The following is a 26,709-nucleotide window of genomic DNA, read 5'->3' on the forward strand; positions in this document are numbered from 1 at the left end:
AGGTTCTGTTTCCACCCAATCAGTGATATTGCATCAACCAATCCCTGCAGTTTCCTCATGCATCTGCCTGGAGTCACAGGGTGTTTCCTGCTGAACCTCCAAGCCATCTCAGTCCCTCAAAATCTCCCTTCTTGGCCTTTCCCAGAAATAAATTCTTGGTGGAAGCTATAAAACACCAGTTCTTCCTAGCAGAATAACTCCACTGGCTGCCACCAGAGGCCAAGGCACTTGGCAGGTAAGACTCATTAATTTTAATCTTTCATGATTTCTGCAAAGTTGATGAAATTTCCTAAAGGCTTCTCAGAAAGCTTGGTACTGCATTTGGACTTGTCTTCAGTGGGCATTTTCTGGTGCCAGATTTGGCTGCCACAATGGCAGATCATTCCTGTTTGGTGTAAGGAGAATGTGATTAAATCCATGTGGGGCAAGGCAGATTTTCCAAGTCTGAAAACAGTCACAGAATCATAAACTCTTAGGGCTGGAAGGTACCATAAGACCTCTCATCCACCATCTTTAGGAACTGAGGCCCAAGAGATAACACACAGAGTTGGGGATAAATAATAACAGAATGATGCTCCAAGTGGTGTTCTTAAGATTGCTATCATGTAACCTCTAAACTAGAGTGAAAATTTACAGTGTTTTAAGAGTTTCCTAAGATGGGGCTCTCAGATATTTATCTTGTTTCCAGCATCTTATGCCTGGTATTTATAGCATATCTGAACATCTAGTTAGCCCTGAATGCCTAGTCCCATATGTCTTCAATGCTCTTGTGGACACCTGAATCTCAATCAGGTATATGGATTGCAGCAATATGAGATGGCCTTCATTTTGGAAGAATGGAGTGGTTGAATCATATTGTGTTTTATGTGACTGGGTGTCCCAAACCCTGTGGCTGAAGTAGGGGATTGTTTCTTCTAAGAAGATCTTGATAGGGGCATCTGGCTGGCTCAGTTGGTAGAGTGTGCAACTCTTGATCTCAGGGTTGAGTTCAAGCCCCACATAGGTCATGAAGCCTAGTATAAAAAAATTTTTTTAACTAAAAAAATAAGAGATCTTGGTAAGAACTTTCTCCTCTTGACTATTTTCCTCTTGATCCTGGAATTACTCAAAAGATCAAATAGAACCTTTTCGGGGGTGACGGCGTGTTTGTTAGTTTTCCTATGGCTCATCCTACCACCCTCAACAGAGCGAGCTCTTGCCACTCATGGAAAAGAATCCCACTGATTCCTTCCCTTCTCAGGCTTTCCTGAAGCCCCTCTTGGTGACTTCTCAGCAAGTTTGAGAGCCAGACTCTGGAAGGCCTTGGTGCTCAGAGTGTGGACTGCAGACCAGCAGAAGCAGGAGCATCTCCTGGGAGCCTGTTGGAAATATAGGCTCTCAGGCCCTTCTGTTTCCTTCTGAGTTAGAATTTGCATTCAATCAGGTCCCCAGGTGATTAGTAGGCACATTAAGGTGTGGGCTAAGGGACTGTCACCATCATGACTCTCTGTACCTTCCAGATGCTGAACTTCTCTGCCCTTGGAGTTTCATTTATTCAGCATGAACCCAACACCTATTATGTACCAACACTAGGCTTGGGCATGGGAAAAAACAAAAATAAGATATAGCCCTTGAGGAGCTCATGGTCTGATAGGGGAAACAGACATGAAAACAGTGATATGTGATATGAGTGGAGTCCAACGGGAGGACAGAAAAATGAATGACCTAACTTTGCGTGGAGAAATCTGCTACACTTCACAGAGAAAGCAAAATTTGGCCTGGCTGTTGAAGAATGAATAGTTCATCAGGCAGAGAGAGCACTGCATAAGAGGATGTGAATAGAGGCAAGGAATTGTGGACCAGCCCTGCCATTAGAGGGGCAGAGGCTATGACTCTGTCTCAGGATATTGCTTCATGTCCCAGAGAAGGCCCCAGGCTTTGCTGCAAACCAAAGGGCTTGGGAAATAATTTCTGCACTGAGCATGATGATAAGAATGTGGATAAATATCCAAACATCACAGAAGCCTCTTGGTGACCTCTTACACCTGAACCCCTATGTCTTCCACCCTCCACCCTGCTTGGCTCTGGCTGCAGACAGTGTCCCTTCAGGATCTTTTAGCATACCTTTTTTTCCAGCGCAGTGGCATAACCTTTCATTTGCCTGGCTCTGCTTTCTGTCCCACATCCTTCCTTCACACACACCAGGGAAGTTGGCCAAGACATGGAAAATAATTTGGCTTTGGCCTTGAGGTCTCTCCCTGCCTTCCAAGTGAGAGGAGTATGAGGGGGAAGGGGGTCCAAGGAAGGGAGAAGAGAAATGAGCATGGAAGTTGATTTTCCTGTTTAGATTTCTCAACTGTCATGTCTTCAACTACGATATTTCTCTTCCTCTATCTCACATGGTGTCTTTTTTCATAGACTAACCTTTTACTTTTGCTTTTAATTTATTACAAAATACATTAGTCATTGAAAGAGCAGTATAATGAATACTTGTGTGCCCATCAGCCCTCTTTAAAAATCAATGATATGGTTGTTGCTAGGGGAAGAAGGAAAAGGGAGTTGGTCTTTGGTGGGTATAGATTTTTAGTTTTGCAAGATGAAATAGTTCTAGAGATCTGCTGTACAACAATATGAATATACTTGTCACTACTATGTACTGTATGGTTAAAAATGGTTTAAAACAGGGGTGCGTGGGTGGCTCGGTTGGTTAAGTGTCCTACTCTTTTTTTAAATGTATTTTGTAATGAATAAATAAATAATAAATAAATAAATCCTATTTATTTTTGAGGAAGAGAGAGAGACAAAGCGTGAGCAAAGGAGGAGCAGAGAGAGAGAGAGAGACACAGAATCTGAAGCTGTCAGCACAGAGCCTGATGTGGGGCTCGAACTTCTGAGCCAGAAGATTATGACCTGAGCAGATGTTAGCCAACTGAGCCACCCATAGTTGTCCTATTCTTAATTTCGGCTCAGGTCATGATCTCACGTTTCTTGAGTTCAAGCCCCCAAGTTGGGGCTGTCAGTGCAGAGCCTGCTTGGGATTCTCTCTCTCCCTCTTTCTGCCCCTCCCCCGCTCTCTCTGCCCCTCCCCTGCTCTCCCTGTCCCTCCCCTGTTCTCTCTGTCTCTCAAAATAAATAGATAAAAACTTTTAAAAAATGGTTAAGATAATAAATATTATACTACATGTTTTTACCAGAATTAAATATATATATATATATATATCTGTGATACATTTTACTCCAAACCCATCATGCCCTTTATATGCCTGAAAGGGCAGATTTCTGGCTGGCTCAATGTTCTCCTCGAATTACAAAGAGGAAGACTATGGTTCTACTCGGGATCATAGAAGTGTAAGAACAAGATCCCATCGAGGGTTAAGCCATTTGAGAACTCCTCTTGGAAATAAATGAACGTGCCCAGGAGAATCTTGGCCAGAGAGGTACTTGTTCATACCTTGCCTTTTTTTCTAGAGTTAGCTTACAAAAAGTACACTCAACAAGATAAAAATTGTCAGAGGAATCATAAAAGGACAGAGGGAAAGACTGGGGAAGTGTGGCGGAGACCAAAATTACCTGGTCCAGATATAGTCCTCTTCTGGTCTGGCCGAATTCAAGGGGAGAGTATCCAAGAGGGTGTCCATAAGACCACCTAGGTGGCCTCTCAGGCAAAGCTCCAGAACCACAATTTCTCTTAGGAAGCTTCAAGTAGATATGGAGGGAGCAGCCAATCTGAGATGTTCTCCCTGGTGTGTTTCTGGAATCCAACCAGTGAATGCACACTGAGGGAAGAACCCATGCCCACCTGTGAAATCTGAGGGGCCTGTCGAGAACATGATAGAAACAAATGATCATTCTATCTCATGCCGTGGGTGCTTCCTGGGGCTGGAGCCAGAATCTCCTCAAAACATATTTTGGTTCAGGGGGCGCCTGGGTGGCTCAGTCGGTTGAGCGTCCGACTTCGGCTCAGGTCATGATCTCGCAGTCTGTGAGTTCGAGCCCCACGTCGGGCTCTGTGCTGACAGCTCAGAGCCTGGAGCCTGTTTCGGATTCTGTGTCTCCCTCTGTCTCTGACCCTCCCCCGTTCATACTCTGTCAATCCCTGTCTCAAAAATAAATAAACATTAAAAAAAATTTTTTTTAAAAACCCATATTTTGGTTCAGGGGCACCTGGATGGCTCAGTCAATTAAGCATCCAATTCTTGATTTCAGCTCAGATCATGATCTCACAGTTGGTAAGTTCGAGCCCCACATCAGGCTCTGCGCTGACCGTGCAAAGTCGGCTTGGGATTCTGTCTCCTTGTCTCTCTCTGCTGCTCCCCTGCTCCTATGTTCACTCTCTCTCTCAAAATAAATAAATAAACATTTTTTAAAAATTTTGGTTCTATACCACCAAACCTCATGAACACTCTACCCCCCAAAACCCCTCATCAGCCAACAAAGCTGCAGGTATTTTTGTCTGATGATTTACATTCAGGGTTAAAGCTCACAATGAAGGGGTTAATCTAAGATCTGGAATCTCTCCAGGCAGCCTGGGGCACAGCTGTGGGCCCAGGGGAGCCCTGAGCTTTGTCACAACTTTCATTCATGTGCTCCCATCAAATTGGCTCTTTGAGGAAGGGTAGAAGCCCTTGCTGGTTTCTGAAGGGAGGAGCTGAGTGCGTGCTTCTCAGGCATGCTCCCCGGATGCAATACATCCCCAGGGGAAGGAAGGAGGGGAACTCCAAAGACCTGTTCCAGGTTTGGTAACAGCATTTCTCACACTTGTGACAAGACAGGTACAGGATCTCAGGTCACAGGCTATCAGGGCAGAATCAGACATCCAGTATCACTTGGCCCTCACTTGCCAGGACAGGGGCCCAGAGACGTTAAGTAACCTGCCCAATGTCACAGAGCTAGTTGTAGCAAATGCAGAACTTTAACTCCAGATCTCCTGACCCTGAAGCCTGAGTTCTTTCCCTTCCAGCCCTGCTTCTTTCCATGTCTCCCAATAGCAGGCATGGGTCTGCACAGATGATTGATGCTAACTTAAGTTATTGTAGCTTCCCCACCTCTACTCCAATATTAGGGCATCTGCTGTTCCCTGGGCTTTTTATGCTTTACCATCCCTTTCTGTGACTCCGTCCCTCCCATGGGGGCTCTACAAGGCTCATATCTGATCCTGGGTCTCGTTTCAGCAATGCAAGCCCTCCATCTCTCAGTCCTCTTAGCTTTCCTGACCTTGCTTCAGGCTGCAGCATTGGCCACAAATGGTAAGTGTCTCCATATTGAATTCATGGGGCTGCTGTGACAAAGGATCACAACTGGGTGGCTGAAGACAACAGAAATGTATTCTACAGTTCAGGAGGCTAGAAGTCCAAAGTCAAGGTGTCAGCAGGGTCCTAAAGTCTCTAGAAGGGAATCCTTCCTTGCCTCTTCCTAGCTTCTGGTGGCTCCAGCAATTCTTGGTACTCCTTGGCTTATAGCTACATCAGTTTAATCTCTGCCTCTCTTCACATACTTCTCTGTGTGTATCCTGTGTGTTCTTTTGCTATAAGACCACCAGTCATTGGATCTAGAGCCCACCCTAATCCTATACCTTTATGACCTTATCTGAATTAATTACATCTGCAAAGATCCTATTTCCAAATAGGGTCACATTCTGAGACACGTATTTTGGGGGGACACCATTTAACTCACCACACCCCACCTCTCATGCTCCAGACCCCAATACAAGTGAGAACAAGAATTCCTAACGCTCCTTCTCTACCTCAGGGCCCTGGTGATCAACTAAGTCCTTTGATGGACACTTACGTGTCTACCTCACCAAAACCCAGAAAAATCCCCACAGCCCAGTAGCCCAAGCCAACCTGGATGGTCACACACCTTAATCCCATCCCTGGGTATTCTAGTGGACCTCTGAAGAGCAATTCCGACATCTTATCAAGGATCAGAGAGCATTCTTCCCATTCTATTCTTTTTCTCCTTGAGGATTCTTGTGAATGTTTCCTAATCTCAATCTTCTGCCTGCTTGGATTTGAGGGGTGAGGGTAATGGCTGAGAAAGAGGGAGACAGAAGCAGAGGGTATCTCAAAGGAATGGTGTCAGATACTCTGCTCCTTGTCCCTCCTCCTCCAAGCACGGGCCACCACGACTGCTGCCATCTCTGATGCTGTGAATCAGGTCAAGATCCAAGTCAACAAGGCCTTCCTGGATTCCAGGACCAGGTACGTGAGACACAGACACAGCGTACTCCCCTTGCTAGGCTTCCAGTTAATGACGAGCACATCTAGGCCAGCCCTGACAAGCCAGTGAGAAAGCAATCATCCAAACTGTGCTACCACCACCCCCCAACTCTGAGTGTGTGACAAATAGGAGTCTTAAAATCCTTAGCCTGTAAATTACCTTGAAGAGGATGTTTAATTTAATCCTGGAAGCACTTTCTTCCACATGGCCGGATGTTTCCTTGGGTCATGCATTACAGAGTCTCAGAAAGCCTGTTGGTAGAATTTCTCCATTCATTCAACTAATATTGACTGACATAAGCCCGGTTCCCTAGAAGCAGAACCTGAGACATGGATTCACGGGCAGGTGACTAATTAAGAATTACTCTTGGGAGAGCTGTAAATGAAGTGAGAGGGCAAAGCTGGAAAGGTCAAAGAAGGAAGTTAAGCAAGGATTGGCTCAGTAATCACACAAGGGTACAGGTGTGAGCCGTCAGCAACTACACCCAAAGCAGCTAGGGGGCGCAGCACCCCAATGCCATAAAATGATCCAAGGGCACTTGGAGACCCCACAGCCCACCAGCAGAGTCAGCCACCCTCGAACCACATGTTAGGGGCTGGGATCTTTGAAATAAGCAATGAAGACTGGGTCCCAGCTCTCAGGATGCCCATCAAGCTAGAGGCATACAGACAAGAATAACCACTGTGTTGAGCAGAAAACAACCTTATTCCTTCCTCTTGCTGTCTCTTTGCACTAGAATTGGGGCTTCCTTCCTCCTTGACCCTTGAATGACTTTTAAGCAGTTCCATACTGTTTTTTTTTTTTTACTTTTAGAAGACAAGAGGTACTCCAGCCACTTCTAGTCCCAAGCACAGTATCCTTTCAGGAATTTAAATGTCAGCGTAAGAAGACAAAGCCTAGAGCTTCCTACATCCCTGGGCTCAGAGCTGCTTTATTAGGTTTATAATGAGAAATGGAACACAGTCTGCTAGTTCCTCCTTCCTGGGTTCTTCCCAATCCCCCAACACAGGTTTCTGACTCCTCAGGGTTAAGCTGGGGGGGGGGGGGCGGTGGAGGAGAGATAGCAAAGGGCAAGGTCTAAGTCACCTCACAACTTAGTGCCCTGAAGGGGTCAGAAGGTCTTCCCCACCTTGGGCACTTGTTGGCTGTCTCAGAGATTCTGCTGCCAGCTCCCTGACCCAGAGAAGTTTCTGGCCAGTAGCTGACAGCTCCAACCTTCAGTACAGAAGCATCTGGCTCACTTTCTCACCTCCCCACACCCTCTTGAGCCAGGTGCCTTTTAAGCAGGCTCCAGAAGACTACAAGCTTCACCCTGCTGCTGGAGGATATACAGATCCCATGCAGTGTGGCCCTGTCTGGCTTACTCTGTTAAGTGCGTGGTGCCAGCCTCCACTCCTGTAGGCTCTTTGGGCAGGTATCAGCCACTGGCCATGACTCTAGCCCACCTCTTAAGTCCCTTATCACTAGAATTAAAGCACAGATGAAGCCCCATGGTGGCAGTAGGGAAGTACTTGGTATTTCAGTAACTATCTCCAAACAAAAATTCTCTCTCCCTCCTTAACTTCAATCCTTTTATAGGCCCAAGGTAAGGATACAGTAAAGGCCACAAAATCAGTGTTCATCACCTCCTTTGCAAGCTGTGCACTGACCAGCCATGCTTTGGACTTCATTCGTACTAGTTAGTTCTTGGACTTAGGGGCCTCATGGAGACATAAAGAATCACACATAACCATCTTGTTACACAAACAATCCAATGAAGGAAATAAACAAAGCGATGGTTGCTACTCTAGGCCCAGGGATCAGGGAAGCCTGATGGAGGATGAGAAGCAGCCAGCCATGTAGAGAGCCGGGAGGATAGCATCCCAGGGACTGGGAAGGACAAAGGCAAGGGTGCTGAGGCGAGAAAGAGCTTAGGGTGCTTGGGAAACAGAAAGAAGCCCAATGCTGGTGGAGGTGGTAGACAGGGAGGAGCACACCGTGCAGGTAGGCCAGAGAGGTGGACGCTAAGGGCCATAGAGTCAGAAAGCAGATTAGAGGTTGCTGGCGGAGGAGGGCAGGGGAGGAATTGGAAAAGACTGCTTAATGGGTATAGGGTCTCCTTGGGGGGTGACGAAAATGTTTTGGAACTAGGTACAGGCAGTGATGGCACCACAATAGGAGTGTGTGTGCAATAAGCGGATGGATTCATCCATGTCCCAGGGTAAGCAGAGTGCCATGGTCTGCTTTTGACTCTAAGTGCGCTCCAGCAGCCGTGTGGGGAACAGACAGCAGGGGGTGGAGAGAGACAGGGAGTGGGGCGGGGCCCTGGTCAGGAGGCTGCTACAGCCGTTCAGATGAAGGCGAGGGTAGCTAGGATGAGGGTGGAGGCCTGGAGATGGGTAAAGACTTCTTCCCAAACCCTGGCTGATCCCACGGAGCCCAGCCCTGAGCAAAGCAGGAGGGATCCCGCATTCAGGCGGGAGAAGCACGCAGAGCCCAGGGCACAGGAGGGAGGAAGGAGCGTGCAGAACCTTGCGTGGGACCTTCCGGGTGGAGCCCTGGAAGGCCCAGCAGCGCACCTTGTTTATTGGGTGGGGGACCCTTTGGGCCCTGGCCCATGAGGACGGTGGCGCTGAGGCTATAACACATGTGTGTATTCCACGCCAGACACAGCTCAAGGAGCTTTGCAGCCCTTCCTCCCCCAAACCGTATGAAATGCTAAATTGAACTACATGAAATAGCTTGTTTTTGAGGTCAAAATGATCAAATAGCATGGCTCAACGAAATGTCGTTATTTCATTTTATGGATAAGGAAGCTGGGTACAGAGAGGTTAAGTAACTTGCCCAAGGGCACATAACTAGTAAGTGGCAGTCACAAGTCAAACCAGCCAATGTTCAAATCTTGCTTCCTAAGCCCCAACTCCAGGTGAGTGCGGGCCCACAGAACTTTCCGTGATGGTTTTCTGTATCGGGGCCATCCAATACAGGAGCCAGTAACTACGTGTGGCCGTTGAGCACTTAAAATGTAGCTAGTACCAGTGAGGAACTGAATTTAATTTAATTTTAATGAAGTTCCATTTAAATAGCCACTTGTGTCTGGAAGTTACCATACTGGACAGTGTAGCCCTCCTGGCCACTGGGCCACGCAGTCTCTTGCAACAGCAGCAAAAAGACAGTCTGGCTTACTGTCTTGGGTCTTTTTAATTGAGGTTGGGGGAGGCTGGTCGGGGGTAGGCCTGCCAAGTAGAGCGCAATCATCCCAGTCATCCTTGTCCCTGTCCCACCTGCCCAGGAAGTCCCTCAGACTGAGACACCATGCCCCCTCACCCTGGAAATAGGTAAGAACCTAACCTATAGATCAGGCCAGCTGTTGCAGCCAGTGAACTGTACCCCAAAAGCAGAGCTGTCTTTTGTGAGAAGCCGAGCAACTTCCAATGTTTCAGAGTCTCAGAGCCATAGAGATCATCCCACGGAACCCTTCCTCCCACATGTGTGGAGACTGAGGCACGGGGAAGGGGTGGTGGATTCTCATGGAGGCACTTTTCTAACACCACCTTGCACTCAGTCATCTCTGTGTTTGTCCCAAACTTCTTAGTAGCAGGGATTCGGGCTTCTCCCTTTACACACGGGAAATTAAGAATAAAAAGGCTGAACATCTTGCCCCAAAAATGGTCAGCAAGAGGCTGGATGCTACAGCCCACATCGAAGCAAACTCCACGCTAACTCCAGGGCTAGCTGCAGTTAAGGATGTTTCCATGGGAAGAACTGAAGGCCCCTAGGCTTGTTATCTCTAGAATTCTCTTGTTATTTCTAAACTCCTACATGACAGGAGTTCCTCAGTCTGAGTCAGGACATCCTGGGCTTAGGTGTTTTTAAGTTTCTCTAATTAATTCTGACCCAGCCAGCACAGCTACAACCCTCTGATTCTAATTCAGGAAGCGCTCACCTCCATCTGCCTGCCCTTTCTCAGAACCAGACCCAACAAAGCTTAAAGACACACTATAGCTTCCTCCTCCCAGAAGAGATTTTCCAGAGGCATCAGAAAGGAAATGAGAAAGATTCTGAGAGCGCGGGAGTGCTTGTCTCCTGCCCTCGCTGCCGCCACCCCCTGTGGCTCCTCCCCATACACACATCCCTTCACACCCCTTCTAAAGCTTCAGAGCTGGAGGGCCCAGTCTTGACTCTCCTATCGCTCTCCATTGTAGGCTAAAGGCCGCCATGAGCTCAGAGGCACCCACCACTCGACAGCTCTCGGAGTACCTCAAGCATGCCAAAGGCCAGGCGCGCACAGCCATCCGCAACGGGCAGGTGTGGGAGGAATCCTTAAAGAGACTGAGGCAGAAAGTGGCCTTGACCAATGCCACAGGTACAGAAAACCCACTGACCCTCTGATGGCGGGAAGGGGCCATGACCCTGCAGGAGAGAACAGGAGTCACCAAAAGCTGTATCCCCTATTAGGAGCACCTCCTTGGCTCTCCCTGCTCAGGTTCGTGGGCTTGCAGAGCAAGGAGGGGCTGAGGGGACAGCTGTGCCAGTATGGTTTTGTTTTATTTTGTTTTGTTTTGTTTGCAGAGAAAGGAACTCAAGCCCAGCAAGGTCACACTGCCAACTCCAAATAAGGGGACATTCATGCTCTTTGTGTAATGCCATCTGTAAAGCCTCTGTCCAGAGGAAGTACTAAAGTCAACAAACATGGGCTCCCTGTCCCAAACCAGTGTCACCACTACTCTGCTTTATGTCTCCATAAAGGAGACATGTAAGCCACCTGTACCAGGGGGATTTACTGGGATTATGTCACAGGAAATGAGATTTCCATCTTGTCTTGCATAATATGGAGCTGAAACAATGAGGTGACGGATTGATTGTGATCTCCAACCCGTCCACTCCCACCCCTACCAAATGTCACAGCTTCTGGAGGGTCAGGGAGGAAGGGGCTTGGTCCCAACCAGAGGAAGGGGCTGCAAGTTCTTCCTGGGAAAACAGCAGGTCCAGGAAGATAGCAGGCTTAGGACTTGAGCAAATTCCAAAGTTCCAAAAGAAGGAAACTGGGATGAGGTAGGGAGAAATAGGGATCACTTTAGACTCTGAGACTCAAAAGGTACAGAGGGTTGAACCCCTGCCCCTGCCAACCTTCACAGATGGTCCCCTGAAGAAGCCCCCATAGAGCAAGATTCCCTTGCTTCTCTTTCATGCAGGCACCAGGATGGATCACAGACTGCTTTAGGAGGTTAGCAGTTCTCTCCTTTCTGTGCCAGCACGGGAGCCTCTGCTGCGTAAAGCCCCACTATGTTACTCCTCCCAGGACCACAGCGCCCCTCACTTAAAAATTACCTGTCCCGGGGCACCTGGGTGGCTTCGTCAGTTGAGCATCTGACTTTGGCTCAGGTCATGATCTCGTGGTTCGTGAGTTCGAGCCCCACATCGGGCTCGCTGCTGTCAGCCTGTCAGCACAGAGCCACCTCTTCAGATCCTCTGCCCCTCCCCCACTTGCCCTCTCTCAATAATAAACAGTTTTTTAAAATTACCTGTATCTTCCCAACATCTTCCTTATCTAGGTTCCTGCTTGCTTGGTACTTTGGAGGTCAGTGAAGCTTTAGAAGAAGAAAAGCAGTCTTATCAGACTAACTCCTACTAACATGTGCTTAACCTCTCAGGGGTATTTTCGTTCTAAAAGAAAGATCTGTTGATTCGAATGCCCTGATTAAAAAAAAAAAAAAAATCACTAACAATGCTAGCACTTTCACAGTTACTACCTGTGTGGCCTTGGGCAAGTCCCTTCAGCGCTGTGGTCTCAGTTTCTCATCTGTAAAATGGGAATTAAACCTCTTACCTCAATGAGTTGTCAGGATTAAACAAGAAACCACCTGAGAAATGCTTACCTAAAACAGACAAATGCATTCCCAGAAAAGTAAGTTCCCCTCTGCTTTCGGTTTCCTGCCTCCCCGCCGTGCCTCAGAATGGAGAAAGAACTCAGCCCCTCTGGCGCCCCTTCCGTTTCAGAACCTGGCCTGGACTTGACTGCACTGTCTTGGGAGGTGGGCTGTGGTGTCCCCGTTCCTGTGGTGAAATGTGACAAGGACAATCCTTACCGAACCATTACAGGAGACTGTAACAACAGGTAAGGGGGCACGGGCAGTTGTCGGGGGCGGCCCAGCTAGGGGCTTTGCCGCTTGGCCATTCCCGGCAGAACCCCCGCTGCCTCCCCCTCCCGGGCCTGCGGCCCACCGGAACCCGTTCACATTGGAACCTTCCCGAGCTTCCCCGTCTTCCAAAGGGGCCGCCGTAGTCCCGCGCCTTCAGAGCGGACGCAGTTCGGCGACCCCCCTCCCCGTCTGAGAGGCGCCTCCCCCGCGCCCCCTTTCCCTCGGGCGGAGTCCCGCCCCTTCCCTACGGGTCCCCCAGGGCTTTGGAGAAGCGGAGCCCGGAGCGCGGGCCGAGGCTGAGGGCGCGTCTTGCTCGGTTTCAGGAGAAACCCCGCTCTGGGCGCCGCCAACAGGGCGCTGGCGCGCTGGCTGCCCGCCGAGTACGAGGACGGGCTCTCCCTGCCCTTCGGGTGGACGCCGGGGAGGACGCGGAACGGCTTCCCGCTCCCGCCGGTGAGGGCGGGCCCGGGGTGCGCGCGAGTCCCGAGCGGGAGGGTGCAGGGGGAGAACCCAGAGAGGACGGGAAGCGCCCCCGAACGCGCACGGAACGGAAGAAGAAATAGGTGGGAGGGCGGAGGTGCGAGGTGGGGCCCGCAGCCGGGGAGAGGTGGAGACTTGGACGGGCTCGGGCCGTGCTCCCCTAAGTGCCACTAGAGGGCAGCGGAGCCCGGCCACGTGGTGGTCACGTCCTAGCTGCCCACAGGCCAGATACCCTGGGGTCTCCCAGGCAGATGGCCTCCCTGCCCCATCCTGCCCGCGCTTACCCCGCCCCGGCCCCTGGGGTGCATCAGCTGTTGTTTGCCCGGAGGTCCTATCTGTTGGCCTCTTCTGAGTTGGCAGCCCCTCCCCCAGAGCCCCTCTCCTCCTCCCAGACACCTGGCACCTCCCTGTCGCTTCACAAGCAGCCTGTCTTTGTTTTCCCATTTCCATAGTGGAAAGGGCACTGGCCTTGCAAGCCATCAATTCCCGCAGACGTGTGTTCAGTCCCATCCCTACTATCCCCTTTTGTAGCTGCAGGACCGTTGGAAATTGGCCTCACCTCTCCAGTGTCCTCACCTTCAGAAAAGGTGTAATGCCACCCACCTCACAAACTTGTCATGGGGATTAAATGTACCTGTTATACCCTGGGTGTTCAATAAAACTGCAGTTGAATCTGACTCCTCAAAGCACGTTTTCCTCCAATCCTTCCTCCCCTTCTGTCTCCATCTGTAGGCCCGGGAGGTTTCCAACAAGATTGCAGGCTACCTGAGTGAGGAGGGTGTTCTGGACCAAAACACGTCCTTGCTGTTCATGCAGTGGGGTCAAATTGTGGACCATGACCTGGATTTTGCCCCCGACACCGAGCTGGGGAGCAGCGAGTACTCCAAAGCCCAGTGTGACAAGTACTGTATCCAGGGAGACAACTGCTTCCCCATCATGGTAGGCCCCTGCAGCTGTTGGTGACAAAACCCCTGCCTCCCTGACTAGCAGGGTACCTCATGGTAGATCTCGAATGCTGATTTGACAGCTTCCCAAGCCTCACACATCCATTCATTCACTCATCCATTTATTCAATAAATAGACATTAATCATCTACTCCGTGCCAGGCACGGCACTAAGCACTGGGGATTCAAAGGTGAATAAGACACTGTTCCTTTCCTCAAGGACAAAGAGCCTGTGTGGGAAATGGACAAGTAACCACTAATGGTGAAATTGGGAAGCTCTGGGGAGGGGCGGGTCGTCTATGTGCCTGGCCCAGCAGCATTGGCATCACTTGGGGACTTCTTAGAAATGTAAAATCTCAAGCCTCATCCCAGACATTGGGAAACAAAATCTACATTATACCAGGATCTCTAGGAGATTCGTTCTATACTCAGTGAAGTTTGTAGAACGCTGCTGTAAGTCATCGGGGTCTGGGACGGCTGCTCCCAGAAAGAGCTGCAATTTGATGGATGAATCAGTGAGAGCAGGGATTTGTGGGCAGCAGGAAGAGAGAGGCACTTGCAATGGTGCCCCATTTTTTTCTTATTTTACAGTTAGAGAGTGATTTATTCACTCAAACAAATCAAGGCTCTGTGCTATGGTGTAAAGAACACGGACTGTGGAGAGAAGTCAGTCTAGATCTGAATCCCATATATTTCCCTTCCTGTTTACAAGTTCTGGAACAAATTACTTAACCTTTCTGAGCCTCGATTTTCTCACCTGTAAAATGGAACTGAATTATCTACCTTACATTTTTTGAGGACCAAAGTGAGATAAAGTATGCATAATGCATAGCACATGTTAGATCCAAAATAAATAAATGGTAGCTGTTTTTAGTAATTTTGTTATTGTTTATTTCTTTTGAGAGAGTGCATGCAAGCAAATGGGGGAGGGGTCAAGAGAGAGGGAGATAGAGAATACCAAGCAGACTTGGACTCAGGGGCTCATCACAGTGTTCACTGGGGGGAGGCTTAATGGGAGGAGGGAGTTCGTGAGGGAGGACTCGTGCAGGAAGGGCTCAACGCTGGACTCGAACCCATGAACCACGAGATCATGCCCTGAGCCAAAATCAAGAGTCGGTCGCTCAACCGACTAAACCCCCCAAGTACTCCGTTCATAGTAGTTATTAACAAAGCCTTTCCTATTTTTTGTCCTGCTTCCCTGTCCAGGGATCTCAGGACTCCCTCCCCACCAAAAGTTTGGAACCTCTGCTATAAAAGAGTGAATGATTCCCCTCAGACTTTTTACACAGTGGGATGTAATGAACTTCAGGGCATTGTGGCTCAGGATGTATAGTGTCAGCAGGAGGCATCTGGAATCAGTGTCTGGTCCCAGGGTCCCAGGAGGGCTCCATCAGCATCTTTGCCAGCCGCATCCAGACCCACCCTGGGGAGAGATTGCCAGATCCCAGCTGTGCCACCTCTGCCCAGTCACCCACCCCCCAATCTCTCTGCAGTTCCCTCCCAATGACCCCAAGGTGAAGACTCAAGGGAAGTGCATGCCTTTCTTCCGAGCTGGGTTCGTCTGCCCCACTCCACCTTATCAGTCCCTGGCTCGAGATCAGATTAACGCTCTGACCTCCTTCCTGGATGCCAGCCTTGTATACGGTCCTGAGCCCAGCCTGGCCAGCCGCCTTCGAAACCTCAGCAGCCCGCTGGGCCTCATGGCTGTGAACCAGGAGATCTGGGACCACGGACTGGCTTACTTGCCCTTTGACATCAAGAAGCCAAGCCCCTGTGAGTTCATCAACACCACCGCCCAAGTGCCCTGCTTCCTGGCAGGTGAGTCCAGGCTGGGAACAGAGGGGCCCAAGGACTGGGAGCAGAGAGAGACCAGAAAAACTTCAGGAGGCTGCTAGGTAGCTTCCAGAGAGGCTTTACTGCTGCTGCTTCTCGCATGCTTTCTGGAAAAATGCACACCAAGCCCCCATTGCCTCTGGCACTGGTCCAGGACTGGTAGAAGGGCCCGGATGAATACAGAATCTAAGAACATGTGTTCACCATCAAACAAACAAACAAACAAAACAATTAAATCCAGAGAAGCACAAATAAGAAAAACCTACCACCCACAAATGATCATTGTTAACATTTTTAATGCCCACCTTTCCAGGTTTTTTTAAATCATAGATATAGTTCTACATTGTTTTACATAATTGGGGTTATACTATCAGTTATGTTCTATAACCTGATGTCTTCACTTAATATGTCACATCATTAAATATTCTCCAGCATGATTTTTACTGGCTGCCTGATATTCCCTGACATACATTATCATGATTTATTTTCTCAATCCTATTTAGAAACACTTAAATCATTTCTAGTTTTCCTGTTTTTTTTTATTTTTATGTTTTATTTTTTTATTTTAATTTTAATTTTTACTTTATTGTTTTTAGGTAATGAATATCCTTGTTGATGAATCTTTGCACTCATTTAAAAAAATTTTTTTAATGTTTGTTAATTTTTGAGAGAGAGCACGAGCAGGGGAGGGGGGAGGAGAAGAGAGGGAGACACAGATCGGAAGCAGGCTCCAGTCTCTAAACTGTCAGCACGGAGCCCTATGTAGGGCTCGAACTCAGGAACTGCGAGATCATGACCTGAGCTGAAGTCGGATGCTTAACCGACTGAGCCACCTAGGAGCCCCTGGACTCATTTTTAATAATTTTATTAAGATAATTTGTTAGAAGAAGAAATTTTAGATTAAGAGGAATGCATATTTTTAAGGCTTTTTATAAACTTGGTACAAGGCCCCTGCTCCATACAACCTGTGCACAACCAAAGCCCCCCAATTCTGTTCATTCTGGGGGCCTCATGTCCTCCTGGTCCTCTTTGCCTTGGGCTCCTGGAGGCCTTTCCTCTTCCAAAAATCTACTCTGTCAGGATAACCCCCGCCCCCACCCCACCCACCTGGACATGGCAGAAAGCCAGTCCATAGGCCCAGATCTCTTGGGTAGATCTCTTCAATTCTGTGTTCACACATATCTCACATCAATCCAGATACAAAACTGAGCCCTTTCCTGTTTTCCACAAAAATATCCGGTAAGACCAAGCATTTGGGAATTTAATAGACTTTTCCTAAAGATTAGAGGACACAAGAAATCCCCTTGTGAACACCTGGTCTTTTGCCAGTTAGCTGACCTCCTATCCTGTCACTCTCTTCTTTCCTTTCTTCCAAAGGCCCCCATCTCTAGATACTCCTCCCATTGTTACATGGACAAATTCGACCCTACCTAGGAACCTGCCCTCAAACTCCCATTCATAAAACTTTTCAAAGTTTCTCTCCACCAAAAGCCCTTATCTGTTTGTACTGCCCCATCTTAGAAGGAGTTGGGATTGTAATTAGCAAAATTTTCCTTTTTCATGTCATCTGTAGTTTTGAGCACAGTCTTGTGCAGTCAGCCTTCTTATCCCCGTTTTCACAGATACAGGGACTGAGGCTTAGAAATGCCAAGTAACTTGTCCAAAGTGACCCAGCTAAAAATCATGTGTGTGGAGCTGAGATTCAAACCTCTGAATCCCAACCCCCATCCCATTCCACTTGACTTCCCTTAGGTTAACTGGAAGGAGGGGCTTAGGAGAGGGTCCCTTGGGGGCACTATCGTGTATTTCTTTGTGCAAGTTACTGGGTTTTGGGGCTACTCGGGGGAACCAACCTTCCTGCATTCTGGACTTTCAGGAGATTTCCGAGCCTCCGAGCACACCTTGCTGGCCGCTTCCCACACCCTCTTTCTCCGAGAGCACAACCGGCTGGCCAAAGAACTAAAGAGACTCAACCCTCACTGGGATGGAGAGAAGCTCTACCAGGAAGCCCGGAAAATCCTGGGAGCCTTCATGCAGGTACAGAAGCCCAGGAGCACTGCCTCCCTCACCCACCTAGCTTCTGCCCCCCCGGCCCCGCCACCCCTACTCTTCCCACAGCCACCCTCCAGCTACCTCCTCTGTGTTCCGCACCTCCTCTTCCCTTCTCCTCCGCTGCTTCCTTCCCACTGCCTCATTATTTCAGCCCTCCTTCTTGTTTCTTTAGCTTCTCTGCCCCAAAATGAATCCCTGAACTCAGAGTGTTGGAGAGTCATTTGTCTGTTGGTCACTCAGTGTGCCTGCCCAGATGCCACCATCACTGGGACCAAAGGCTCCGTCTCTCCTGGGACTGACTGTTGCAGAGCTCTTTGGGTTATTTCAGTTGGATTGTCTTCTTTTTCAATTTTCCGCACCTAAGCCACATGTCACAGGCAGAGTCCATTGCTATTGTAGATTGGCTGATTGACTAACTAGAATTAACTGTGCACGTATTTTTTAAGCATTTTATTTTGAAATTATTATAGGTTCTCAGGAAGTTGTTAAAAAAAAAAAAACAGTACACACACCCAGCCTCCTCAGTGCTAATGTTTTTGCATAACTATGGTACAACATCAAAAGCAGGACATTAACATTGACACCAACCAAAGGTCTTATTCAGATTTCACCAGATTTAAATGCAATCATGCTTGCGTGCGTGTGTGTGTGTGTGTGTGTGTGTGTGTGTGTAGCTCTGTGCAATTTTATCACATGTGTAGTTTCATGTAACCACCACCACAATAAAGATACTTCACTCTCCCATCACCTCAGGACTCCCTCCTGCCCCCCTCTGATAGCCACATCCACCCTCCCCCTTCCTAGGTCCCTATCCCCTGACAATCACTAATCTGCTCTTCATCTGTACTGTTTGGTGAATGTTACCTAGATAAAACCATGCAGTATGTATCCTTTTGAGGCTGGCTCTTTACATTCAGCATAATTGCCCTGAGGTTCATCCAGGCTGTTGTATGTGTACAGTCCCTTCCTTTTTGTTGCTGAGTAGTATTCCCTGGTTTGTTTAACCATTTACCCAGTGAAGGACATCTGGAGAGTTTCCAGTTTGGAGCTATTATGAATGAAGCTGCTATAGACATTCGTATATACATTTCTTCATGCAAGTAAGTTTTCCTTTCTCTGGGAAAACTCTGCCCAAGTGCAGTGGGTCATATCGCAAGTCCATTTCGCGTTTTAAAAGGAACTGCCAAACTATTTTCCAGAGTAGCTGTACTATTTTATGTTCCCACCAGCAGTGTATGAAACATCCAGTTTCTCTGCATCCTGGTCGTGATTTGTTGTCATTGTTTTTTATTTTACTCTTTCTGATAGGTATGTAGTGTTATTTCATTGTGGTTTGAATTTCCCTAACGGCTAATCATGTTGAACATCTTCTCCTGTGCTTATCTGCCACCTGTATATCCTCTGCAGTAAAATACCTGTTCATATATTTTGCCCATTTTCAGATGGATTATCTTTTAATGTTAAGTTTTGAGGGTTCTTTATATATTCTAGATACAAATCTTCCATCAGATATGTGACTTATATTTTCTCCCAATCTCTCATTTTCTTAACAGAATCTGTTGCAGAGTAAGAGTTTTTAATTTTAATGAGATCCAATCAGGACACATTTTTTTTTTTTTCTCTCTCATGGGTTGGGCTTTTGTGTCAAATCTCAGAACTCTCTGTAGTCCTAGATCTCCAAGATTTTTATTGGGTTTTTCCTAAAGGCTTTATACTTTTATGTTTTCCACTTAAGGCCATGATCCACTGGGGGTTAATTTTTGTATAATGTGTGAAGGTTAGGGTGAGGCTCATTTTCTTTGGCCACAGGGTGTCCAACTGTTCAGCACCACTTACTGAAAAGGCTATCCCTCCTCTAGTGAATTGCTTTTGTTCCTTATCAAAAATTTTTTGGGCATATTAATATGAATTTATCTCAGAATTATCTATTCTATTCTGTTAATCTGTGTGTCTATTCCTATACCAGCACCACAGTGTTTACTCTGGCTACACAGCAAGACTTACTATGGGGAACCATGATTCTTCCCACTGTATTCTTTTTCCAAATTGTTTTGGCTGTTCCAGGTCTGTCCCTTTCCTATATATTTTTAAATAAGCTTATCTACATCTACAAAAAAAAAGAAAAAAACCTTGCTGAGATTCTGATAGGAATTGTATCAAAACTATAGATTAATATAGGAAGAATTGACATCTTTACAATATTGAGTTTTCTAATCTGTAAATGCAGTGTGCCTAAGTGTTTAGGTTTTCTTTGCTGTACTTCATCAGCATTTGGTAATTTTTATCATACAGATCCTGTACATGTTTTGTTATATTTGTACCTGAATATTTCATTTTCTTCGGGTAAGTCATAAATGGTATTACATTTTTTCTGACCTGCCACTTGCTCTTTATCAGTGCATAAAAATGTAACTGATTTTTATATGTTGACCCTGGCCTTGCTGAGCTCAGTTTGGGGAGTTCTTCTTGTAGAATCCTTAAGATTTTCAAAAAAAAAAAAAAAAAAAAAGATTTTCTATGCAATCATGTCATCTGCAAATAAAGACCATTGTATCTCTCTTTTTGTAATCTATGTTTTTAAACATTTTTTTCTCTTGTCCTATATCAGTGGCTATAATTTCCAGTACTGTGTTGAATAAGAGTGGTGAGAACTGGCATCCTTGTCTTCCTAATCCTAGAGGGAAAACATTCAATCTTTCACCATTAAGTATAATGTTTGTTGGGGTGCCTCAGTTGGTTGGGTGTCTCAGTTGGTTAAGTATCTGACTCTGGATTTCAGCTCAGGTTATGATCTCATGGTTCATGGGTTCGAGCCCCGCATCAGGCTCTGTGCTGACAGTGCAGAGCCTGCTTGGGATTCTCTCTCTGTTCCTCCCCTGCTTGTGGTCACTCTCTCTCTCTTCCTCTCTCTCTCAAAATAAATGAACTTTAAAAAAGTGTAATGTTTGTTGTAAATCTTCTGTGGGTGCTCTTGATGAGGTTGAGGAAGTTCCGCTCCATTCCTAGTGTATGGAGAGTTTTTATCATGAACAGATGTTGAATTCTATCTAAGGTCTTTCTTCATTAATAAGACTTTTCTTCTTTAGCCTATTCTGTTTGCTTCAGGTTTATTTTACTCTTCCTTCTGGTTTCTTTCAGCACTTGGAAAATGCTATACCCCTTCCTTCTGGGCTCCATGGTTTCACATTGGTGTTCATTTGTAGATAGTGTGTCGCTTCTCTTTGGCGACATTTAAGACTTTGTGTTTAGTTTTCAGAAGTTTAATTGTAATGCATCTTGGAGTACATTTCTTTGGGTTTATAATGTTTGGTATTCATTCAGCCTCTTGAATCTGTAAGTGTATGTCTTTCACCAATTTGGGGACGTTTCTAGACATTATTTCTTCAAATTCTTTTTTAGCCACCCCTTTCTTCTCTATGTCTGGGACTCCATTAATAGGAGTGTTAGCTCTTTTGTTATTGTCCCACAGAGCCCTGAGGTTCTGGTTTGTTTGAGGGGTTTGTGTGTTTGTTTTGTTTATTTTCTCTCTGTTGCTTAGATTGAGTTAATTCTACTGATCTGTCTTTAGTTCTACCCTGTCATCTCCACTCTACTACTGGGTCTTCCTAACAAGTTTTAATTTTAGTTAGTATTTTTCAATACTAACAGTATTTTTCAACTGTATTCTACAGTTTCAATATTTTTTTAATAAATTCTACTTCTTTGCTGAGCTGAGATGGTCTGTTTTGTGTTTCAAGGTAACTTGTAATTGATTGTTGAAGCGTTTTTATGACAACGGTTTTTAAATCTTTATCAGATCGTCTCAGTACCTGATTCATGTAGGTATTGGCATCAATTGATTATCTTTCCATTCAAACTGTGGCTTTTCTGGTTCTTGGCATTATGAGTGATTTTTTAAATGATATCCTAGATACTTTAGTTATTATGTTAGGAGACTCAGGATCCTATTTAAGTCTGTTTGGGTTTAACATGTATGTCTGGCATACTTTTGTGGGCTTTAGTTCATATGACAGGTTTTTTTTAAGTTTTTTTTAAATTTATCTTTGAGAAAGAGAAGCGGAGGGGCAGGCAGAGGGACAGAGGATCTGAAGCAGGTTGTCTGCTGATAGCAAATAGCCCAACACAGGGCTTCAACTCACAAACCTGCTAGATCATGACATGAGCCAAAGTCGGACACCCAACTGACTCAACCACTCAGGCGCCCCCCCCCCCCAAGTGACAGTTGTTTCCTGAGCCTTTGCAGTGCTATTCTGGTCTGCTTCATTCTTCTGGTGACTCTGGGGTTCACATTCAGTGCCTACTGATGCAGTCTGCAAGGCAGGAAGGCCCTTTCCTGGCTGCCTTCTGTTGCCCAGCAACCTTCTAGGGGAGCAGCAGCCACTGCACCTGGTCTCTTTGTGGCTGTTGTGTGGAGAACAGAGAGATATGGGGTTTCACTGCTGCCACCATTGCAGGCATATCAGACCATCCACCAGCCTGAGGTGTGGACGGCTCAGAGCTTGGGTTGTGAAGTAGGTCTGGGGGCTCTCCACTAGGTTTCTGCTGGGTTCCCCCGTCCCAGTCCTTTGGAGAGAAAGAGCAGGCTCCCTTTGGCTCCTTTTGTGTATTCCTATTGGGGGTTCCAGGTTGCCAGGCTCTCCTGCACTCAGTCTGGGGGCATACAGGAACTCACTGTGCTGTCATTCCTCAAGTCCTGAGGTCGTCAGTCAGTCCACCTTCTTTCCAGCTTTGAAAGTCTATTTATGTTGTCTATGGAATAATTTCCAGAGTGTTTACATATATTTAGTGTGGAAGATTAAGGGGAAATGAGTCTCCTCCATCTTGTTCTGGGACCAGAAGCCCCATGCACTTAGTTTTAACCATTAAAGAGACACATCCCCTTTATTTCTTCTCAAAAATCTCCATAATTCAATATTAATTTTTAAATTGGATCCAGAAATCTTGCTGCTGGAGATGTTGGTAGGAAATCATCCAAGGAATGAAAAGTATCTACCTAAAGATGATTTGAGTTAAGGTTTTATATTGGTTTGTTTGGGCTGCCATAGTAAAATATCATAGACTGATTAACAACAGGCTTAAACAACAGAAATTTATTTTCTCACAGTTCTGGAGGCTGCAAGACCACGGTATCAGCAGGTTTTATTTTTCCTGAGGCCTCTGTCCTTGGCTTGCAGATGGCCGCATTCCCTCTGTGTCCTCACATGGTCTTTCCTCTGTATGTGTACCTCCCTAGTCTCTCTCTCTCTCTCTTCTGATAAGGACACCAGTCCTAACTGGATGAGGGCCCCACTCTTATGATCTCATTTAACCTTAATTACCTCTTTATAGGCCCTATCTCCAAATACAGTCACATTAGGGCTTCAACATATGACTTTGGAAGGGACACAATTCCATCTATAACACGAGCGGCCAACAGAAAGAGTATCATGATCAATTAGCAATGTCTGCTATGGTCACAGGAAGGGAAATGGGCACATATGCTATCCATTTGCCCTCCTAGATTTTTGAACACTCATCCCCCTCAGCTGCAGCTTCCTCCAGTCTCACTCTGCGGAGATTTAAGTGTTCTCTTACCCTTTCCTCATGATATGTATCCCCACCCCCTCCAGATTATCACCTTCAGGGACTATCTACCCATTGTGCTCGGTGATGAGATGCAGAAGTGGCTCCCTCCATACAGAGGCTACAACCAATCTGCTGACCCCCGAATCTCCAATGTCTTCACCTTTGCCTTCCGCTTTGGCCACTCGGAGGTCCCCTCCACCATGTCCCGCCTGGATGAGAATTATCAGCCTTGGGGTCCAGAAGCAGAGCTCCCCCTGCACACCCTCTTTTTCAACACCTGGAGGATGGTCAAAGAGGGTACGTCCTTTTGGGGAAGCACTGTCACCGGGCAGTCTCACTCTGCGGCCTGCTTCTAGGGAAGCCTGGCGTAGAAGCCAGACTCCAGGCACTTCCCCCGTGACCTTGGGCAAGTGAATTCACCTCATTGAGCCTCATTTGTAAAATGGGGACGATGGTACCTATCTCACTAGGATATACAAAAAATTAAGTGGCATAAATGTGAGAGCACCCCACAATGGTTCCTGACACACAGGGAGTGGTCGATATATATCAGTTATTATTCTCTCTCTCCTCCTCTGGCCTCGAAGGTGCCTGGGCTTTCCCTGCCTCAGGCTTCTCTGACCCCTGTACAAAGAATTCATGGGCTTGGGAAATAAATTGCTCTTTCCTGCTCTCCTCTAGGTCTTCCTACCTCCATCACATGCCAAAGGTTGGCCCCAGCTCCCCTTTACCTTGAGTTGGGCTGTGTCGCAACTGGCTTTGCTTCAGGCCTCACAAGTCAGGGCCATTCTCTGTAGGCTTCCGCCACCTCTTCTCATACTTCCAAGTTCCTGGGGGGAACATATGGAAGGAGAAGGAGCAGGCTTTCTGAGCTAGAGCTCCAGAAAACTTCTGAAGCTTATAGGCAGGCCATTGCCCCAGTAATGCCTCTGTCTTCCCCACCCCAGGCCCCAGGCAGGCAGTCTGGACTGCCCTCCAACCCCAGCATACCCTGCAGGCTGCACCTTGCTCTTCTCTCCCGGCCTCCAACCTGTGATGTTCAGCTGGCCCTACTTTTACCTAAGAAGAAATGTCTGGTGGAGGGGGAGGGGCCAGCAGTGGAAGATAGCTTCACGCTACCCACATCCCCAGGACGGCCTCTGGCTCTCCTTTGCAGGTGGAATTGACCCTCTGGTCAGGGGCCTGCTGGCCAAGAAGTCCAAGCTGATGAATCAGAATAAAATGATAACAGGAGAGCTGCGCAGCAAGCTTTTCCAGCCCACTCACAAGATCCACGGCTTCGACCTGGCCGCCATCAACATACAGCGCTGTCGAGACCACGGGATGCCCGGTGAGTGGGCCTGAGGTCCTGCCTGGCCCAGGGAACCTTTAGCTTCTTACTGGGGTTCCTGGGGACTCTCTTCCATTAACCCTAAGGATCTGACCAATTCTAAAACATAAGGCAGAGATACCAGTTTTTAAAATTCATTTTGTTCATCTGTGAAATGGCATCTTCCATTTTCCCTAATGTGGAGACAAGAGAACATATCTGATACCATCTTGGAGCTCCTCAAAAGAAAAAGAGATCAACAACTGACTTGTAAAACCAGTTTAAAATCCCAGAAAAGTCACAGACCTAGAGCAGCGATGATAAAGATAGTATATGTCAAGTGCCGATTCAAATGACTGATCAGTAGGGCCTGTGTTGAGATGAATCAGGAGAGGAGAATAGAGGGGCTCCCGGGTAGCTCAGTCGGTTCAGCATCCAACTTGCGGTTTTGGCTGAGGTCATGATTTCATGGCTTCATGGGTTCAAGTTCCGCATTGGGCTCTATGCTGGCAGTGTGGAGCCTGCTTGGGATTCTCTCTCTCTGCCCCTCCCCCATTCATGCTAGCTCTCTCTCAAAATAAATAAACTTAAAAAAGAGAGACGGAGAAAGAGAGAGAGAGAGGACAATAGAAACCAATGACTATCGGACCTTTCTTTTATACCCATGAAAGGCAATTTAATGTAATAATTAAGAGCCAAACTGCCTGGGTTCAAGTCCCAGCTGTGCCATTTCTAGTTATGTGACCTTAGGCAAGTTACTGAACATCTCTGTTCTTCAATTTACATATTTTTATGGCACTTAGAATAGTGCCTGGACCCATAGTAAGCACCACATAACCTGCTAGCCCTCTCATGCCTGAAGTACCGCGAGTGTAAAACAATGGATCCCTGCTCACCCCGTCCCAAAGGCTAGGAGTCCAGACTTTCTGGGGCTGATGGAGCTGGGGCAGGTATGTCCCCAAGGGAGGCTGTGGTGAGAAGCTCCTGGGATGAGACAGCGTCAGCCCCTCTGCCCTAGGGTACAACTCCTGGAGAGGCTTCTGTGACCTCTCACAGCCCCGGACACTCAAGGAGCTGGATGCTGTGCTGAAGAACAAGAGGCTGGCTAAGAAGTTACTGGATCTCTACGGGACCCCTGCCAACATCGACATCTGGGTTGGGGCAATTGCTGAGCCCCTGGTAAAGAGGGGCCGAGTGGGGTCTCTCCTGGCCTGCCTCCTGGGGAAGCAGTTCCAGCAGATTCGTGATGGAGACAGGCAAGTGAAACCTTGTGAGGAAGGCAGGGGTGAGCAGACCCTTCTGCGATGTGGACAAGTCCTGTGTGAGGACTAGTCCAGACCTCAGAGTGGTCCCAGTGACCTCCTTCCTTCCCCTTTGGCACAGTGGGGAGGGAGGGGCCACCGCCTGAGCTGTGTGGACAGACCCTGCTTCTGTCTCTGCAGATTCTGGTGGGAGAACCCTGGGGTCTTCACTGAGAAGCAGCAGGACTCTCTACAGAAAATGTCCTTCTCACGCCTTGTTTGTGACAACACCCACATCACCAAGGTCCCACGGCACCCATTCCAGGCCAACAACTACCCTCAAGGCTTTGTGGATTGCTCAGCCATTGACAAGCTGGACCTTTCACCCTGGGCCTCAGTAGAGAATTAGGGGCCCAGATTTCCCAGCCTCCCACACTGTGCAGTTTTGCTCCCTTTGGTCCATGATGCCATTTCAGGCAAGTTCAGTGACCCCGTCCCTTAGAGCTGCACACCCCATCCAGGGCCTTCTATTCAACTGGGTTTCTTGACACTCACCAGATGCACACCTCGCTCAAACCCAAGGCCAGCACCTCTGCCTTTCCAGCTCTTCCACCTGAATCCCACTGTTTCCATGCCATCTGCTCTGTCTGTGGGATGTCACCCATCCTCTCCCTGCGGCAAGTCTTGACTGAGGCCATGGTCTTTGCACTATTAACTTTCTTCCTCTCCTTTCAAACTAGATTGTGAGCTCCTTGAGCCAGAGACTTCTGTCTGCTTCCCAGTGTCCCCCGTGCCATCAAGCATGATGCTCAGCACACAGCAAGGGCTCAATAAACATCTGATGATTGACTGATGATGGTGGCAATGACACTGTTCCCTTCCAAAAGCAGGCCTTGGGACCACTGCCAAATAAGTAACTAGATGTTTACAGTGCAGACATGTCTTACCACTAAGATGTGTGCACG

At 47.5% G+C, this 26,709-nt stretch overlaps 1 protein-coding gene and 1 long non-coding RNA gene across 2 annotated transcripts; one reads left to right on the plus strand and one right to left on the minus strand.

Annotated features, from left to right (window-relative positions):
* Positions 1–26,598, plus strand: LPO (lactoperoxidase). The gene is made up of 13 exons (XM_058705758.1): positions 1–235; positions 5,151–5,225; positions 6,092–6,179; positions 10,383–10,543; positions 12,178–12,295; positions 12,644–12,773; positions 13,533–13,739; positions 15,238–15,562; positions 17,454–17,614; positions 23,239–23,491; positions 24,351–24,524; positions 25,522–25,759; positions 25,946–26,598. The coding sequence occupies exons 2-13, from the start codon at positions 5,153–5,155 to the stop codon at positions 26,151–26,153; spliced, it is 2,136 nt and encodes a 711-aa protein (XP_058561741.1). The 5' UTR covers positions 1–235; positions 5,151–5,152; the 3' UTR covers positions 26,154–26,598.
* Positions 6,190–12,188, minus strand: LOC131498454 (uncharacterized). The gene is made up of 5 exons (XR_009255436.1): positions 12,057–12,188; positions 11,931–11,980; positions 11,703–11,768; positions 11,509–11,618; positions 6,190–6,449 (listed from the first exon to the last, which is right to left on the minus strand). It is a non-coding gene; the product is annotated as an uncharacterized LOC131498454 (long non-coding RNA).
* Positions 26,599–26,709: the final 111 nt, after the last annotated feature.

The sequence above is a fragment of the Neofelis nebulosa genome, chromosome 16 (genome assembly GCF_028018385.1).
Source record: "Neofelis nebulosa isolate mNeoNeb1 chromosome 16, mNeoNeb1.pri, whole genome shotgun sequence".
NCBI classification, from domain to species: Eukaryota; Metazoa; Chordata; class Mammalia; order Carnivora; family Felidae; genus Neofelis; species Neofelis nebulosa.